General features: G+C 49.2%; 1 protein-coding gene across 5 annotated transcripts in view; it reads left to right on the forward strand.

The window, feature by feature from the left end:
• The window catches only part of LARGE1 (LARGE xylosyl- and glucuronyltransferase 1), a 514,447-nt gene that overhangs the window by 394,333 nt on the left and 101,770 nt on the right, over positions 1 to 18,344 (forward strand). For all 5 annotated transcript variants that reach the window (XM_034987635.1, XM_034987636.1, XM_034987633.1 and 2 more), the window contains one exon: positions 7,864 to 7,968. In XM_034987635.1, coding sequence (XP_034843526.1) covers positions 7,864 to 7,968 — 105 coding nt within the window. The remainder of the gene's footprint in view (positions 1 to 7,863; positions 7,969 to 18,344) is intronic.

Raw genomic sequence — 18,344 nt, forward strand, 5'->3', positions numbered from 1 at the left:
TGTGAACACAGCCCAGGCTCTGTGATCCCAGCCACGGGTCCTTGACAAGTGATGTAACTTCTCTAAACCTCAGTTTCCCTTCCAGACGATACACATAAGCACAGTGCCCACCTCATGGGGTTGTTGTAAGGTACTCAGAGACAGTGCATGGAGAGCGCATATCCCGGTGCCTGGGCAAAGTGCTCACGGAAAGGGGGCTGCCCAGGACAACAGTTCCCACCATGGGGCAGCTGTGTGCACACACCTACAGAGCTAGTAGAGGAAGAATGCACGGGGACAGTACAGCAGGAGGGGGATGCTGAGAAAGCTCGTTGGGGCTTACAAGAAAGACTTCTCACAGTCGTGCTGGAAGGGAGCTTTGAGGCCATCCAATCTAATGCAGAAACCCCCCTCCCACGGCATGCCTGCTGGGTGACCCTCCCACTCCAAAGGCCCCCAAACCTGCCGTGCATGAGAATTAATGGGGGTATCTTTGCAGAGAAATCCCCAGGCCTCCCCCAGGAGAATCTGCTTCAGGAGGGTAGGGGTAGGGCCTGGCAGATGATAGCTATACCACTTGAGAAGCTCTTTGTAGAGATCGTAAAATCCAGAAGGCTGGGACTGGGTCTGCTTTCTGCAGTGCAGTGTCTCCAGCAGTTGGCACAGTGCCCCCTGCAGAGTAGGGTCTCGGTGAATACCTGCTGGATGAGGGCGGAGTCACACAGCCTCTTCCAGAACCATGCCAGTGTTCAGAAGCTGCTCCCTAGAAAGGCAGCTCGTTTCCATCTTGGTGAACTCTAACGGAACTCTTACGGTCTTGCTTCTAAGAAGCAAGATCTATCTTCCTCCAGTCTTTACTCGTTCAGCCTAATTCTACCTTCTGGAATGACACAGATTCTAATTCCTCTTAGAAGGGATTATCCCTCAGCTATCGAGGTCAGCAAGGATGGGGTCTTTATCTCTAAATGAAATCGAGGTTGCCCGAACAATGAATCGAGCTTCATCAAGCACCCCCAAGGCAACCAAATGGTTGACGAAAGGACCTTTTTAACCAGAGCACATGAGTTCCAACTCAAGGCCATGCAGTATGAACCTGAGACACAGAAACCTGCTCGAGGGTCTCAGTGGAGCCCCATGAAATAGAAAACCTTTACCATTTTCCAGAGGAGGAAACTGGGGAACTAAGAATTTACCCAGGATTACCATTCCAGTGCAGGAGAGCTAGAATTTAAACCAGGTGAGAATTATATTCACGTTCCAGGAAAGAAGAGGCGGCCAAGTTGGAGAAGCTTCTGCGTAGAGAACACGGCCAGCATGAAGTCAGCGGTAGAGCCCCAGCATTGGGTGGTGTGTCCCTAAAACCCCTCGCTCCCCTTCTCTGGGCTGCACCTGTAAGAGCAGGTGGTCCCAGAGTGTGTATTCAGACCTTCGCTATGCCTATGAATTTCTGTGATCTGTGAGTGCATTTAGGCAGAGCTAAATGGAGGATATAGGATCTGTGAAACATGCAGGTTCAGAAAGAGTCCTTTTCAGCCCATTCAGGTTGCTTAAATACCTTTTCGTGTGGCATCTTCTAAGGGATTGCTTTATTCCGCACCCACTGGCTGGGGGCATCCAGGGCAGGTGCGCAGCAGTTTTTAAAAGATGTTTAGTAAACGGTAATGTGATCCTATATGTTTTCCTTATTATTAGTCATCTTGCACCCAGACATGCCCTGAATGGTACTATTAAAGGCTTTCTTATTTTAAAATAGCTTCTTAGAATAAATATGAGGTTGGAAAGTCATCGTTGCTTTCTCTGCTGATACTCTGGACAGCCCCTGGTTATAACATTTTAATATTCCCCTGCTGGTATGAGCAGAGCTGGTTTGATATGCAGCAGTGATTGGCGGACTCTCTGTGTGCATCCAGGAGCTTTCCTGGGGGTGGGGATAAGGAGACCGCCCTGGGAGCATCTGTGATCAGTTAGAACTACCTGTCCCTGGTGTTTACCTGGAGAGGTTAACCTGTAAGCATCCCCTTCGGCCCCCTTCAGATAGTTTACTAGTTCCAGATGAGCCGAGATGGTTGATGATAGATAGTACTTACTTTTCATCCATCCATCCACACTCTGCTGGGGCCTGGGAGCATTAAGCTTTTTAATCAAGGAAGCAAAATGATCAAATTTGCACTTTGAAAATATTTCTGTGTAGGCAGAATGGAATGGCAAGGCTCCCCTGAGGGAAAGGTGATCAAGTGTGATCTGCCAAGTAATCTAGGAAGGAGATGGATTGAGGTGGTGATAGAACAGGGGAGGGGATGGGTGAGAAATAGCGGATAACATCTTTGGGATTCAGTTATGGCAAAGATGTGAAGAGCAAGGATTTAAGAGTGGAAGCTCTGGAGAGTCGTCTGAGCTGGGATGGAGATTGGGGGATTGACTTCCTGTCGGTGGTATTTGAGACCACTGGAGTAGATCCTGTCATCCAGGGAGAAACTGTAGAAGAAGATGGAAAGGGGGCTGAGGACACGAGTTGGGGAGCACCAGCATCAAAGGGGAGGTCTTCTAGTGTCACAGAAGCTGGTGGCTTCAGAAGGGCCCAGAAAAAAATAAATATTGGGAAAAAAAAAAGAAAAAAAGGCCCAGTGGTGTTGGGGCGACGGCCAGCAGGACGGAGTGGGGGCGGTGGGGCCAGATTCACAGAGGCCAGTCTATGCAGCTAGTGTCAGCACTCGCTGGGACGTCTCAGACACCATGCACAGTGACCGTCACTACGGGGGGAAGGGCAACGCCTTAGGTGAGCACCTATCAGGACCTAGGTGCTTGACCTATGTCTCGTGTGATGCGCCTCCGTTCTTGGAGGCAGGAGGTAGATGCTATTCTTGCCATTTTCCAGTAAAAAAAAAGAAAAGTGAGGCTCAGAAAAAGTCAGACCTTGGCCAAGCCCTACGGAGCTAGGGCTAGAACTCTCTTCAGCCTGGGTTGCAGTCCCTTTGCCTTTCTGATTTACCATGCCGCTTCCCTCCCAGCCTGCCCTGTCGGTGCCCCTCGTGCCCCATGGAAGCATCACCACCCCCTGCTCCTGGGGCCTCACCTCCTGGACTGAGCCCTGCCTGGAGCCCCGAAGCTGCGGAAGGAGGGAGCAAGGGGATGTTCCCAGCCTGGAGCCATCCGTCTGCTGGCTGGTGGCACTGACATCAGGGCCCCAGCAGAATAGCAAGCTTGTTCGCTCTTGTCTGGCTGTTAGTGGTGATGTATGAATAAGCAAAGAAGACAGCTTCATTTTCATAAGTTAACTTGTGCCTGGAGTAAGAAAGACGGGGAATAGCACACTTAATCATAACCACAGGGCCGCACAGAAAACAATGACAAAGCCTTTTCTGTTAGTCCCGTGTTTTATTATAATGACTCCTAAGAAGATGCGACGGTGCGGGGTGCTGAGGGAGGCCTCACACCAGCAGCCTGTGTCCTCCCCCGCTCCCCCCCCCCCGCAAAGAGGAGTCCCCTGAGACTTGACCTCTTAATGGGATGGCAGGCCTCTTGGGCTCACATTGTCCAGGCTAAAGCTTTAGACGTTGACCTCTGGGGACCAGATGCTGCCTGGCTGATGAGCTGGGATTGGCAGAGCTGGAAAGGATGACTGTCACCAGGGAGCAGCGGGGCCTCTGCCGAGAAGGGTGATGTGGGGAAGCCTGGGAGTGTGGAGGGCTGTGTGGACTGGGCAGGTGGAGCCCGTCGTGCAGCCGGCGACCCCGGGGAGGCGCCCAGCCTGCATCCCCCACCATCCCCCACAGAATCAATGATCCCCTGCCCTCCGTTCCTCCCGCTTATCAGTGTTTCTGCTGCCGCGAGTACCATTCTGCTTCATAATTGTTTATCTGCCTCCTCTTCTAGCTGCCTCTAGGGTTAACGACCATGTTTAATTTGTCTTTGATTCCTTAGTCTGTTGTGTGGTCTCTAATACAGCAAACCCTCAGCCAATACGAAACTAAAGCAATGTCTAGGCAGAATAAGGCCCGGGTCAGCTAAGGAAGGAGCAGGGGAGATGGCTGAAGCCACCAGGTGGGACAGAGAGGGACCAGGGAATCCTGGGTGTGAGAATAAGAGCAAAAGAGCAAATACTTACTCAACATTTTACTGGTTTTCCAGGCATTGTTAGTGGTAACATTTGGAGAAGTAAAAAACACAAAATCAACTTGTGCCTCAAGAGAAAATAAAATTCTAAGGTATATCCTATGAATTAACTTCCCTTTATAAGTGAAGGAAGTAACAGCACCGAGAGGTTAGGTAACTCGTTTGAGCTCACACAGCTCATGAGTGGAGGAGCCAGGATTTGAACCTGGGCAGTCTGGCTCTGGCATTCCTTTTCTTCACCACTTCTCTGTCCTCAAGAAGCATAATGCTGGAGGCTGCACTGAATTGTGCTGGTCTATGGGCAAGATTTAGATGCCATAAGAGCTTATTTTGTGCTAGGGACCCCACAAGTGAGGCTCACCCCCGACTAAAGCACGGGCAGAGCTTCCAGACCTGGATCAATAATTCTCCGAGTTCAACATGCTTTCCAATTATCTGGTTCTTTTGTGATGCACATGACTAGACCCAATGGCTGGAATTCTGTTTGGCACGCCAGGGGCTGGAAGGTATTGAGTGCTATATAAATGATAGCTGTTTTTAACTAGACTCACCTGGAAGCTTCGGAAAGAGCATTTTGCTCTCCCCTCGTTCACCAAGATTGACACCTCCTCCCACTCAGCTCTGTCTGGCAAGTCTGGCGTCTTCCTCACCCTTACGGGAAACTGCAGAGGTGGGGTGACAGTGCCCAGACACACCGGTAGGCCCACTGCTCTGCTGAAGGCTTGAACTCAAGGTCTAGGTCTCCAGAGGAGGAGTGAGATGCACGGTGAACCTCAAGTCATGTTCTCCAAATTCCCCTGCTCTCAATTTGCACCTGGGCTGCGTTGCTCACAATGGTTGCAAACAACTCTTCTACACACACCAGCCCTCTTTAAAGTTTAAAAAAGAAAAAAAAAAAAAATCCTTCATTAGCAACAGGATAGCGGTAATTTTAATATCCATTGGTTGAGAAAATGCAAAATAATAAACAGCTCCTAAGCCTTTGTTTTGCTTTTTTTAGACAGATCCATTAGCTGCTCTGTTGATGATTAAAATGGTAGCTGGGTTTTACAAGTGGGCTTGTGAAGACCCTGACCCGTTGGGTGCGTCAGGGGCTGGAATGTATCGAGTGCTATGTGAGAGCTGTTTTTAACTAGCATCATCCAGGCTCTCCTGGAAGCTTTGGAAAGAGAGCAAGCCCACCCATGAGTGTTTCTTTGGACATCATCTAGCACAACAGTTAGGTCCTTCTAGAACTTTATCGAACAGTGGTCAGGGTTTTGGCATGATGAATATCTACACTGAGTCCTTTAACTTGCAACAATAAGGTGACATTTTGCCCTCACCTTTTTTTTACCCCGAAATTGGTTCAGTATCTGGGAATGTGGGGTTCATATGCTCTATTAATTCTCTCATGCCTCAACACTTCTAAATAAGAATTCTGGGAGAATGTGTGGGTCTTGGTGAATGAGGGGAAGGCAGAATGCTCTGCAGCTTTGAAAATGTGGGGATGCTAATACACTAACATTAACGGGGCTCCCAGTCAGGAGAGTTTTACTTAGCAGACATTTATCAGCACCCGTTAGTGTGTTGGACACTACTCAGTCCTTGCCCTTGGACTGTGGATATTTACACATGAGGTGTGGATGTGCCTGCATGTCACCCATCTGTCCTTGACAGGGCATAAGTCAAAAAGCGCTGGAAATGCTAGGTAGAGCTGTCTCCCATCTCATGGGCGAGCCAAGGGAAGGGTTCACACTCAGGGGTGTTCATAGCTGGCTTCAGGCTGGAGATGCGTTGAAAGGGATTCCAGGCAGGGGTTGGCCGAGGGTAAGAGCATTTCCCATCAAGCAAGAGCTGTATGAGCAGGAGCCAGAAGGGAGAACGCAAGCAACAAAACTGTACATTTTCATGTGGCAGGAATGAAGTGTGGCTACGTAGAGAAAGCTTCTGAGGAAGTAGATGGGGGCCAAACACAACGCATGGAATGACAGAGCACAGAATTTAGACTTAAAGGTAGCTGAAGATGACCTTACCTGAAACTCAGGTGGCCACCCTAAATTCAGTGAAAGAGCATTCCCCTTTTGTCATTTCTGAGCACGTGACACCCTTCATTATACCGAACCTGGGGTCATTGGTAACTGAACCAGCTCCCCCAAGGACTCTGCAGCCCCTCGGCCCCACCGCACCCTCCCAGCCTCCATGCGAGGTCATCACGTGAGCTCTCGAATGAGGTCCCAGCATCCAGACGCAGCACACAGCTTTCTCAGCGGAGGACAACCTGCCTTTCAGATCTCAGCTTTCAGTTTTATATGAGCATCCCGAGTTTGTTGCGGGTGGAATTGATCAGCTCTTGCCCTTCCTGAATTGGTGATGGGTTTTTCTGAAGGATTCTACCAAGTTTTGGATGTGATCATACACAATGACAAAGTGGGTGGTAGTATTTTTCCCATGCCTCTAATTTATGTATTTGTGCTGGGGTGATGATTTAGATAGGAGCTCGATAAAATGATCAAATAAATTACACCAAACCAACACACCATCATTTCAGGGGGCTGTCATCACACCAGGGAGGTTCTATATCACACAGCGTGGTGTACCGGGAGAACCGCTGTGTTTTTCTTAACATGTTGCTGGGCTTTCATTTGGTCAGAAAGGTCTGTATTTCTTAGATTGGCCGATAAAATAAAGATTTTAGCCCCAGAGGGCATCGGTTAGCTGTGGAAGACAGTGATTATGAGTCGTGGGACCCTTAGCAAGTTAAAACTGTCCACGCCTCAGTTTCTTTGCCTATAATGTGGGTTTTTAATTCCTGCCTCCAACACTTGTTGTAAAGGTAAGCAAGACTGCACCGAGACAGCAGAACGAATCTGGGCATCAGACAAATGCTGAATTATGTGTCGGCTCCACCATAGTTGTGCATATCACGGTCCTGGTGAACCTCAGTTTCCTGGTCTATAAAATAGTTGATCGTAGGTCCAAGGGAGTATCTGCTGCAAGTGGCGTGATAGGGTTGTCTCGTAGAGGGATCTGATGCCCTGCTTGCTCCCCGTAGGAGGCCTGGAGTCCCAGGAATGGGATGCTCTAAGAACTGGAGAGGAGTGACCGACTCACCTAAGATGCTGAGTTACTAAGAGGCCTGGCTTACCTCTGCTGTTGGCCCGGGTGCACCAGACATGGGGCCAACATCAGAGCCGAGAGCTGGGCCAGAGAAGCAGTTGCTCCTCTAGAAAACATTCCCACGTTGACGGGACACCATGGCTTGTCGACTCAAGATAAAGTGGATGTGAGAGGAAAAACACTGGGGGGTCTGCAGCCCAAAGGGGGCTCTTGTCTGTGCACTTCCATCTCCCACACCAAGGGCACGTCTTCCCTCTGATGGCAGCAGATGATCTCAGCGGATGCCCAGAAAGCCAGTGACCTAGCATACCGTGGGGGGAATATTGCAGCTGGAACCCTTCAGGTGTGCCAGTAAGCACAGAGGTGGTGCATGAGTTAAGGGATGGTTGGACCGATGGTTGGCTGGTTGATTTGGGATTCTGGCTTGATCACAGAGTAACTGGGTGACCTTGGACAAGTTAATTAGCTACTCTGGGCGCCCTCCAAATGGTGGGGCTGGCAAAGTGAGCGGTAAATACGTTAATACAAGTGAAGCACGCAGATCGGGGCCCGGCGCTTACTAATGAAAGCCACTGTTGTGATGATCCGCCATGACTGGATCTCCTGTTCGGTTCTCACTGTTGCATGTGGCCTGGCTTCTTCTAAGACCTTTGCTTTCTCTGTACTTTACAGGTCAGCAGGTCCTGGGCTTGGTTGAGAACCAGAGTGACTGGTACCTGGGAAACCTGTGGAAAAATCACCGCCCTTGGCCTGCCCTCGGAAGGGGCTACAACACAGGTAAATCGTGAGGGTGGCGCGTGGCGGGCGTTTCGGAAGGTGATGTGAGGGCTCAGAGCTCCTTCTCTGAGGGAGGAGGCAGGCAAAGCACAGGAGGAGGCCACCTGGCTGCCTGAATGCTGCAGTGGACGGTACCTACGCAGTTGACCTTCCAGTCCTTTCTTAGAGCTGCAGCTCTGCAGGCACAGTACCTATCAGACCTTGGCTGTCTGTGGTAATATCACCAAAAAGCCCCTCTTCTGACTAACCTCCAGACCTAGATCCCATTGGGCTTTTTTAGGACTATGATCTGTAGGTTCCTTGGCTCTACTGATAGAGAGATCATTCTGTAGTGACAAAGAACCCCAGCGTGTCAGCTTCTCAGCACGACAGAAGTTTATTTTCCTCACATTCCATGTCCGTGTGAGGCCTGCTGGATCTGTGTTCACCATAGGCATTCAGGATTCGTCTGGATTCATACTTCTTGTACAGGGAGTAAAGTAGCAGATATCCTATTGATTCTGAAAGTTTCTGGTCAGAAGTGACAGAATTTCTGCTAATTATCTCAGTGGCGAAAGCATCTCTGTTAATGGTATCATTCATTCATTCATTCATTCATTCATTCATTCTGTACTCAACAACTGTGTCTGGAGTAGCCGGGGTGTCCTAGACCCTGGGCCAGGTGGGCCACATACGGCCCATGAACTCACAGAGTGTATCGATAAGGAACTAGAGCAGCCTCCCTCTCCTTAAGCTCAGGCCTGCCAACGTCTGTTTGTCGCCGTGCTTCTGGATCCTTCTGCCCTTCCCCCTTCATCCTCTTTGCCATTTCTTTGGCACCCTGTTCTCAAAGGACGCAGACGTGCGACCTCTGTCGGGTCCAGAACTTGGAACTCAGGGAGCAGTAGGTTTGGTCAGGCCCAGAAGGACCAGGACCTGGCATCTGAGACCAGCTGCACTAGGGTGGGGTGGGTGTCTGGGGACGGTGCCACCCAGAGGGTCTTGGAGACTAAGGCCAGGCTGTAGGGGGAAGAGCCAAAAAGTCAACTCCGAGAGCTGAGGGTCAGACTCCAAGAGAGGTCAGGTACAAATACAGGGGCCCCAGAGGCCAAAGGAAAACAGAAGACAGTCAAGCTTCCAGAGGTGAGAGTTCAGAGATGGGGTCATAGTGAGGTCCAAGCTGGAGGAGGACAAGGAAAGAAAGGTTCGGAGTCAATGTCCTGAGGAGCCATAGAGATGCCAGTCAGGGAGCGCTGTGAAGGCCACCCTTTGAGATGGAGGCATTCCTTAGCTGACGTTTGCCAGAACATCCAGGCATGCCTCACTCTGTGTAATTTTTTCCTGTGACACCTTCCAGGCATCACAGCCCGGAAGGGTTGCAGTGGAAGAATTTTCACCAGCAGCCTTTCCCACACCTCCTGGGGGCTACCCCCAGGGCCCCCAGCTGTACTGGGCACTAACCCCTGAGTTGCTGGATGGTGAGGAAGTCTGAGGAACCCCCCAGAGGAGCCAGGCCGCTCTGAGCAGCGGCTCTCCATTAGCTGGTTTAGAAGTATTTTGATAATGGCTAAGGCAGTGTCTCTGCATCTCCGCCGAGTATGCACTGGGTACTTTCTAGATGTTAATCTTATTTGATCCTCACACTAACCCACCAGGCAGGTGCTATTCTTATCTCTGCTTTGCACACCGCAAACTCACGCTGAGAGAGATTGAGGCTCTAGAGTCTGATCAGTAAGGAGGATGCCTTGTTAACGACTAACCTTCCTACCTTGAACTAAAATGGCTTCAGGATCAAGAAACTGTCATAGAATCCCAGGCTGTCTTTGAAGCATCTGGAGAGGGGCCTAAGATTTGGCCCCCTAAGAAAGCCTCCGGGATGTTTCTGGAGCAGAAGGGTCTCCTCTGAAAGGTGGCACTCTGTTTCCCCTCCCAGCAAACCTCCCCAGGGGCTTTCTCAGTGCCTTTGAGGCTGGACCTTTAGGAACCCACTGTGGGGCCAATCAGATGTGTCTCCCCCCCGCCGCTGCCTCCCGTACTTTCCTTTGGTCAGCGAATTATCATGCCATGTTGATCTTTTGTCAAAGCCTGGATTCCCAACACATTCCTCCAGGCTTTTGTAAAGTTGGCGACCCCCATGTTTGTTGGGTGGGAGAAGGGAAATCTCAGGTAAACCGTGGTGTGTGTTGAGTCTCTGTCTTCCTCCCGGAATAATAGACAACGTCACATAGAGATATACTGCAGTGTCTCGAGGACACGGTCCTCGAGGGTCATGGTTATCCGTGAAAACCAAAACGCACTGGTCATCAATCTGGGTTTGCAGGGAGAAGAAAAATGGGGCACATGGGGGATTTATTATGACAAAAATGACACGTCCCCTCCTGCCTCTCCCATTTGACTCAGCGTGAGGTCAGGAGACAGACAAGGATCCAGACCACCTCCAGCTTCTACTCGCTATGCCAAAGGCAGTGAGTTACTTCCCTGCTTGCTTGTACTTAAAGTGCAGAGCAGATGAGGAAAGCCCTGAAAGAAATGATGTGTCCATTTAAATAAGCCGGTGACACCAAGTGATCATTATAAAAGGATTTATGCGAAATCAGAATGCATTGGCTTTCGTGATGGGGATTTGTTATTTTAAGACTCAGAATTGTAGCACACATCAGTGCATGAGTCATGCAGCTCTTAGATTCTCATGGAAATTGAGGACTCTGCGGGGAGGGAGCCCGCTTGCCCTAAATCCCTGCACGGAGCAGGCCTCCGAAGGGGGTATCTCCAGCAAAGCCCCGTGCTGAGCCTTCAGCTTGGTGTGGGCAAAAGGTGGCAGATCCACACTGGAATCACAATTCGGCTACTAAATGTCCACGTAGATCTGGCCAAGATGGTTCACCTTCTTGAGTGAACCTTAGTTCTCTCCCTTGTACAATAGGATAATAGTGCCTGGGATGGGGGCATGGCCAAGGTAACTAGGTCAACAAGCTAGCTTTTACTGGCACAAAACAAGGGCACAGTACATCTCAGTCTCTGTCCTCTTGGGTTTTTCCTGCCACCTATCCTCTCAGGGAATGGAATCCATTCTCTGCTTTAAAAATGGTGGTTCTGGGGCGCCTGGGTGGCTCAGTTGGTTAAGCGACTGCCTTCGGCTCAGGTCATGGTCCCGGGGTCCTGGGATCGAGTCCCGCATGGGGCTCCCTGCTCGGCGGGAAGCCTGCTTCTCCCTCTCCCACTCCCCCTGCTTGTGTTCCCTCTCTCGCTGTGTCTCTCTCTGTCAAATAAATAAATAAAATCTTTTAAAAATAAATAAATAAATAAATAAAAATGGTGGTTCTTTGAGGTTTGCAAAGGTCTTCAAAGCCCTCAGGTCAGAAAAAACAAAAGTAACTTTTTTTGCTTTTCCTTAAATATAATGCAGCCACTTAGCACTTTTTCTCCTCTTTCTCCCCTATCTGGAAAAGGTTGCCTTTTTCATATTATTTTAGAAAAAGTGCTGATTTTACTTCATATATCAGCTTCCTGACTGTGTTTTACTTTAAAAATCCCCGGGGGGTGGGGAGGAAGCATAAGATGTTTAAGTTGAAAAATCTGCCTTCAAGAGGTAACTTTATCACTTTTTGGCTTTGTTCCTTTTGGACAGCTACTCCAGCTCTCTGAGCTTGGGTTTCTCTCTGCGAATGGAGAATGATAAGCCCCCCCACCCCCACCCCCAGCCCTTTGTGAGGCTCCCCTCTGGTAGTGGAGTTCCAAGATCCTGATAGACCAAAGTACATTAGGATTGTAGTTGTAACGTGTTTATTTCTCTTCCTGACCACAGCCTGGCTGAGCAACTGTTTTCAAGTAATTTAGATTCGGCCCCATTGATCAAGTTCAGCGGCATCCACCAGGCATCGGAGCAGACCCTTTCCTATGCATTATCTTCATTAATTCCTAGAACTGTCTTGCACGGTAGACATTCTCCTGGAAATAGCCAGCCAGCTTCCTCCGTCCTCTTCTTGGTTTTCCTTCCCAGTCTGCTAGCACAAAGCCCACAGGGCCTAAAAGATTAGAGAAGATCTGCTCACCATCTCCCACCCGCTCCCCTCCCTTCTTACGGGAGCTGTGCACAACTTAATTCCATCGTCACAGAACTGCTAGACCCCGGCAGCTGCAGATGACCAGGCGGCCCCCGGCTCAGGGCCCTCGCCATAAGCATTCAGAATTAAAGGGCACGTCCCACAGCCCCGTACAGAGATGGGTTCATCCCCAACCGCTCTGTCCATCCATCATCTAGGTGCCGGAAGCTGTCATTCACCCAGCATTCAGCTGTTTGCAGGACTTTTTTTTTTTTTTTAGTAAGATTATGACAGGTTCATTAAAACTCAGCCCACTTTCAGTTCCTACGCTGATGGTGAAAATCTTCAAAACAAACACCAGCAAAGAAGAGAAGGGGAAGGAAAGCTACGGGTAGCAGGTGACCAAAGATGATGGGGTAAGGGAAGGCAGGCCAGTAGAAAGGAGATGGCTGCCTTACAGAGAGGGGTGTTCGCGTACGATCCCAAAGGTTACTCAAGGATGAGATGCATCCTCCCCGAATTGAAGGACATCGCATTAACCAGAGGATGTGCTTTAAGAAACTATTTAAAAATAAAATGTATCCCATTCCTTTCAGTCTCCAAAGTAGGCCAGAGACCGACAGATGGAGACCTGGCTCTCCAGGGAGGGAGGAAGAATTTCTCTAGGAATCCTTATCCACAGAACAATAAAATGGGGACATTCAAGGACTGACTCACCTCTGAGGCTGGAGGAAAGTGGAGAAGGAGAAGCCGGACACCATGGTGATTCCATGGCAAGGATTCAAAAGGAGCCTACATTTGACCACTTGCCAAAGAACTGCTAAACATATAGCTCTCATGGGCTGACCAGAAGTGTGTGGGATGCAGGCTGACCCTTTGCTCTGCCCCCGACATCCAGCTTTCTGCAGCCCTAGGCGAGTCCCTCCATTTCCCAGAACCCTCCTTGTCTCTTGGCTCAAGAACCAAGAACTGTTTATGCTCTGAAGGAATATCGTATTGGATGATTTCTGTCTGTAGTAATTGCATCCAGAGAAACTAGCTTTAGATGTAGTTCATTCATTCAGCACCTGCTACTGAATGCCTACATTCTGGGTAGAAAAAGATTTTTTTAAAATGAGTGTTACCAAGAACCTTCCTTTAGGAAGATTGCAGTGGAGAAGAGTTTGCATATCCACAAATGAACTTAGTGTGACTTGAGCCCCTGGAATGATCGAGATTGGGAGTTGAATGCCAACCTTGCAATAAACCCAGACCAGCATTTTCTGGACTGATTCCAGAAGGCATTGCAGGAGATGCTGATACATCTTTAGAAACTGTGGACAGATAAGGTTGAGAAATCTGTGCACTGTATCCATCTCTTAGAGATTCAAGTTGCATATTGGTGTATTAGAGATCCTGGAACATCCAAAAATAAAGGAAACTATTCAACCCAGTAGCACCTCCCACTCTCACTTGATCCTAGAGCTTGGAAATAAGTTTGAGGGAAAAAAAAAAACAAAAAACTCCTACACTAATTCTGGGGACAGGGATTACCACTTTTTGAGCTCTGTATCCCAAGCTCGTGTCACAGAAGAGCTGAAATAGAGTTTGTAGAATAAGCCCAGAGAAAGATGCTTGGCATTCGAGGAATGGTTGACTCAGTAGAAACATCTACTCTGTTTTGTGCGGTATTTTTGTCATCCATCTCTCTACCGTAAGGATGGAGACATGTTCTTACTGCACCTTCTAAGTCAACATCCTGTGTGTCATTGCATGTCCAAAGCCAGTCACCAGCCCTCCAAAACCTTCTTCCTATATGAGGGAATTGTGTGGGAGATGGCTTCCAGACCTTCCACCATCCTGATTGGCCATTTCTGGGTAGCCCTGGCTTCTCTCTGTGAGGGCGACACTCTGACCTGAAAGATATGCTCTGGATGTTAATCAGACCATCAGAGGTTCACGCCTCCAGCTGGATACTCAGTCCACTTTTCTGAGTCATTCAGAATGTCTGCCTAGAACGTCAGCTTTCAGGCCCTAACCCAGAGAAAGTGCATCTGCATCTCTGGAGATGAGGCCAGCTAACTGTTCCTTTAAACTTGCTCCCTTGGGGCACCTGGATGGCTCAGTCGGTGAAACGTCTGCCTTCAGCTCAGGTCGTGATCCCAGGCTCCTGAGATTGAGCCCCACATCGGGCTCCCTGCTCAGCGGGGAGTCTGCTTCTCCCTCTCCCTCTGCTGCTCCCCCTGCTTGTGCGCTCCTGCTTTCTCTCTCTGACAAATAAATAAATGAAATCTTTAAATGTGCTCCCTGCATGATTCTGATGCATGCTAAAATTTGAGAAGCGGCCTCCTGGTATGGACTTTTATTGCCATTTGCTCCTCAGGCTCAACTTGAACTTGAGTTCAGCTGAAGAGCACCCTGAATGACTGCTCAGCCAGAGGTTCCCCGTTCTGTTCTTCTGCCATAGATTTATTGACCCTACTGCGCAGGTTTTATATTTATCTCTGGTCGAGTTTTATCTGATTTAGACCAATCCCTGTCTCATTTCATTTGACTTCGTTTGAGTCCTCAACTTCGGGTCATCCACAAAAAATAATGAAAATGCCTTCTGTTCATTCTGCCAGTAGCCCTTGCCTCGTTTTTGTAACGAATGTTTTGAACACCTTTTTTACAATCATGGAATAAAATCCAAGGGTTACCTATATTGATTGCACTGTCTACAAATATCATTTCAAAAAAAAAATCAATATAGTGCCCTGGCTATAATTTAAAGAAGAAATAAAAGGAAATTAATTTACTATAAAATAATACTGACTTCACGTGTAATGGCTGAGGCTTGGCCGCAGTGGACAGCCGATGGAGCGGGGTCCAGGCCTCCTGTGCCTGTGTTCATGGTAGAACCGTCTTCAGTGAGATACTGCCAATGCGAAACAGGACCGAGATTCTACCAGTGCCGTGTGCTGTCAGCGACGTGCGTTCCCAACGTAGTGAACGTCTCCTGGCAGATGATCAGAGAACAAGAAGCATCCTCTTGCCTCGATGTGTACTCCAGGCCCAGTGTCTACTAAAACCACGCAGCACTTAGTTTTGTTTCTGTAAGTAGTGTTAGTTTCAGGCTCACATAGTTAGAACATCTATATGCAACCATAATACAGATATCCAGGGGGACACATGGGACGCGGGAATATTATTCACTGGGGTAGGCTGTCCTGGGAAGAGGTTCTGCCCCTCCCCGACCCCCGCCAACCGCCCTGGAGAGCCATGAGTTCAAGGGGTTGCAGACGTTTAACAGACGGACCCCAGTGCAAAGCCGTGACCTGCTCAAGATCTCCCTCAAGGTCGGTGTCAATGACTAAGACCACGCTCCCTGCTCGGAGGGAGCTCAGCGGGCTGGAAGTCTGTGTAGCCATCCTGCCACCAGCTGCTTCTCTCCATTTACCCTTCTCCTGCGGTTCAGTGAAGTTACCCAGAGCTTGTCCCCTTCATATCCTGAACCTGAATCTCCTTTGGCCTTGCTTTTGCCTTCTAGGTTCCCACCAGAAATCCATGCCCTCTTCCACCCAATAACCCCGTAGATACCGAAGTGAAACGAAGTGAACGGTACATCCCAGACTCTCTTCTGTGGTCTTGCCCCCCTCAGTTCCCTGCACGTCGCTGATTCCCTGAGCCTCCGTTCATATGTGAGACGGGGATGGCTGTGTCTGCCTCACAGAGGACTCGGGGAGAAGGAAGATAGTACCATACATTTAATAAAAGACGAGGTTTGGCATGTAGTTGGCACTCAGTCCGTAGGCTGCCTTTTGTCACTATTTAAAAGGTAGACTAAGGGACTGCAGGTGTCCAGCCTCCTCCCACATTGGTCACCCTGTGCTCCTGGAACTCCCGTTTCATTTTTCCTTTTAAAAGACAGTATTACATATGTTCTGGAAATTAGCAGTCGTGGGTTCGCATCCCATCTCCCTCTGGTTCTAGGTCCAGGATATTCGGGCAGCTAACAAACATTATTGATCATCTCAGGACTTGAAGAATTCCCACCTCACAGTTTTGCTTTGAGGACAAAATGAGATTATAAAATGCTTGGGACGATCTCTGGATCGATAAATGTCAAATATTAGTACTTTCCTTTGTTATTTGATGTTCCCAAAGAGGGAAGACGCTTATGGCCCTTGAGCATCTTTTGATAGTAACTCTGTGTTTTGTCCATTGAAGAGATCTGTGCCTGAGCCCTCCCTCCCCAGCACCAGCCATCTGTTTGTTCATTCACTGGACACATCGTCCTTGGGCTCCCAGCAGGTATGACCTGCCAGGCAGCTTTCTAGGCCCAGAGGATGCCACAGACCAAGATAAAAAGGAGCCCTGTTTGTGGGAGGTCGCTTATCATGGGAGAGGAGCAATCCCCATCTCGCATCCCGTGATGCCGCCACGCTGGGGTGCCCCCGAATTCACTCAGCTCCAGCCATTCTGCCTTCGCTGCTGTTCCTCGAACACACCTGTTTAAACCTGGGGGCCTCTCCAGCTCTGCCACCTCTCTCTGCCTTAAACTTCTCTGTAGTGGTAATTGCCATCTGACCTACGATAATTTCCCTCATTTTCTTTTTAATTTTCTGTTTCTTTCCATGAGGATTCAAGTTCCTATTTCTATTAATTAATTTCTATTAATTTGCCTGCTTTATCTCCTGTCCCTAGAATCATGCCTGGCATATATTAGACATTGCATAAGTATTGTTGAATGAAGTTAATAACTTTGGGAGACGGCAAGTGTTTTGAAGACAGTAACCTAGGGCAGCGGTTATCAACAGGAGTTGGCGGGAAATTTGGCTCCCAAGGGTACATTGGCAGCGTTCAGAGACCTATTTGGTTGTCACAGCGAGGGAGATGCTCCTGGCACATAGTGGGTAAAGGCCAGGGATGTAGCCAAACACCCTGCAGTGCACAGGAGGGTCCCCTACAACAAAGAACGTCCAGCTTAAAACATCGACACCTCTGAGTTTGAGAACCCCTGAAATAATGTGATGTGCTGGGAAGCCTAGAAGGGAATTGGATTCTTCTAGAAAGAGCTGTTTGTGTGGGGAAGGGTTCTCTGAGAGGACAACATTTGAACTGCAGACTTGAAAGAAGGGAAGTTGGCAGCCATGCTGAGATCTAGAACAGCGTTCCAGAGAGAACAGCAAGCACAGCGAAGGCCCCGAGCAGGAGTGGAGCTGGGTGTTCATGTTGCTCTCACGCAGTCATGCCCCACACCCCCTGGGCAGAGACGTCGAGCAGACGTCATTCCTGACCCCGCATAGTCTGGCGCCACCCCTGAAGTCTGGTAATGTTCAAATTAGAGTCTTCCAGTGTGCCATTTCAGAGTGCCATCAGATCCTTCCCTCTGTGCCCTTGGAGCTCTGCCTCACGCTAACACGCTTTGGAGCTGTGCACCTGGTCCCGTTCTCCTGCCTGAGGTCTAGGGTTTGTAGAGATCACCACCAGCCTAGAGAGAATCGTGGCAAAGTGCGGCATCTCAGGAAGGGAGTTGGCCTGGGCTGCTCGTGGCTCCCCGTCCAGGCACATGGCCCCTGCTTTTCCTGGCACACTCTCTTTCAGCCACACCGGCCCTCCTTACTGTTGCCCAAATGCACTCTCACCCCCTGGGCCTGGGTCCCCAACCTGGACTGTTCTTCCCATTGCTGCCTTCAGTGCTCAGCTCCGATGTCATCTCCCCTCAATGGGCTTACTTGGCCATCTTCTCCAAAGGATTTCTTTTTCTTCATTGCACTTTTCATCAATGTTAGAAAATAAATATTTTTGATTATTCAACTGCTCCCTGTTGTGGTAGACAGAAGGGCCCCCGAAAAATGCCCGTACCCTAATCTTTGGAGCCTATGATTCTGTGATGTTACTTGGCAAAAGAGACTTTGCGGCTATAATTACAGACCTTGAAATAGGGAGATTATCCTGGCTTATCCGATGGGCCCAAAATCTAATCACAGGAGCCCTTAAAATTTTTTTTTTATTTAAGATTTTATTTATTTATTTGAGAGAGAGAGAATGAGAGAGAGAACATGAGAGGGGGCAGGGTCAGAGGGAGAAGCAGACTCCCTGCAGAGCAGGGAGCCCGATGTGGGGCTCGATCCTGGGACTCCAGGATCGTGACCTGAGCCAAAGGCAGTCATTTAACCAACTGAGCCACCCAGGCGCCCCTCGCAGGAGCCCTTAAAAGTAGAGCTCTTCCTCCACCTGTCAGCAGAAGAGATGTTACAGGAGGGGCGTCAGAGAGATGCTCTGCTTCGTGTAAGGAGGAGTCTTCACTGTCATTGCTGGTCTGAAACGGAGAGGACAATGTGACAGGGAAAGCAGGTGGTCCCCAGGAGCTAACCTGTGTAAGGAAGAGGG

Source organism: Mirounga leonina, unplaced genomic scaffold (assembly GCF_011800145.1).
Source record: "Mirounga leonina isolate KUSES-001 unplaced genomic scaffold, KU_Mleo_1.0 Mir_418, whole genome shotgun sequence".
NCBI classification, from domain to species: domain Eukaryota; kingdom Metazoa; phylum Chordata; class Mammalia; order Carnivora; family Phocidae; genus Mirounga; species Mirounga leonina.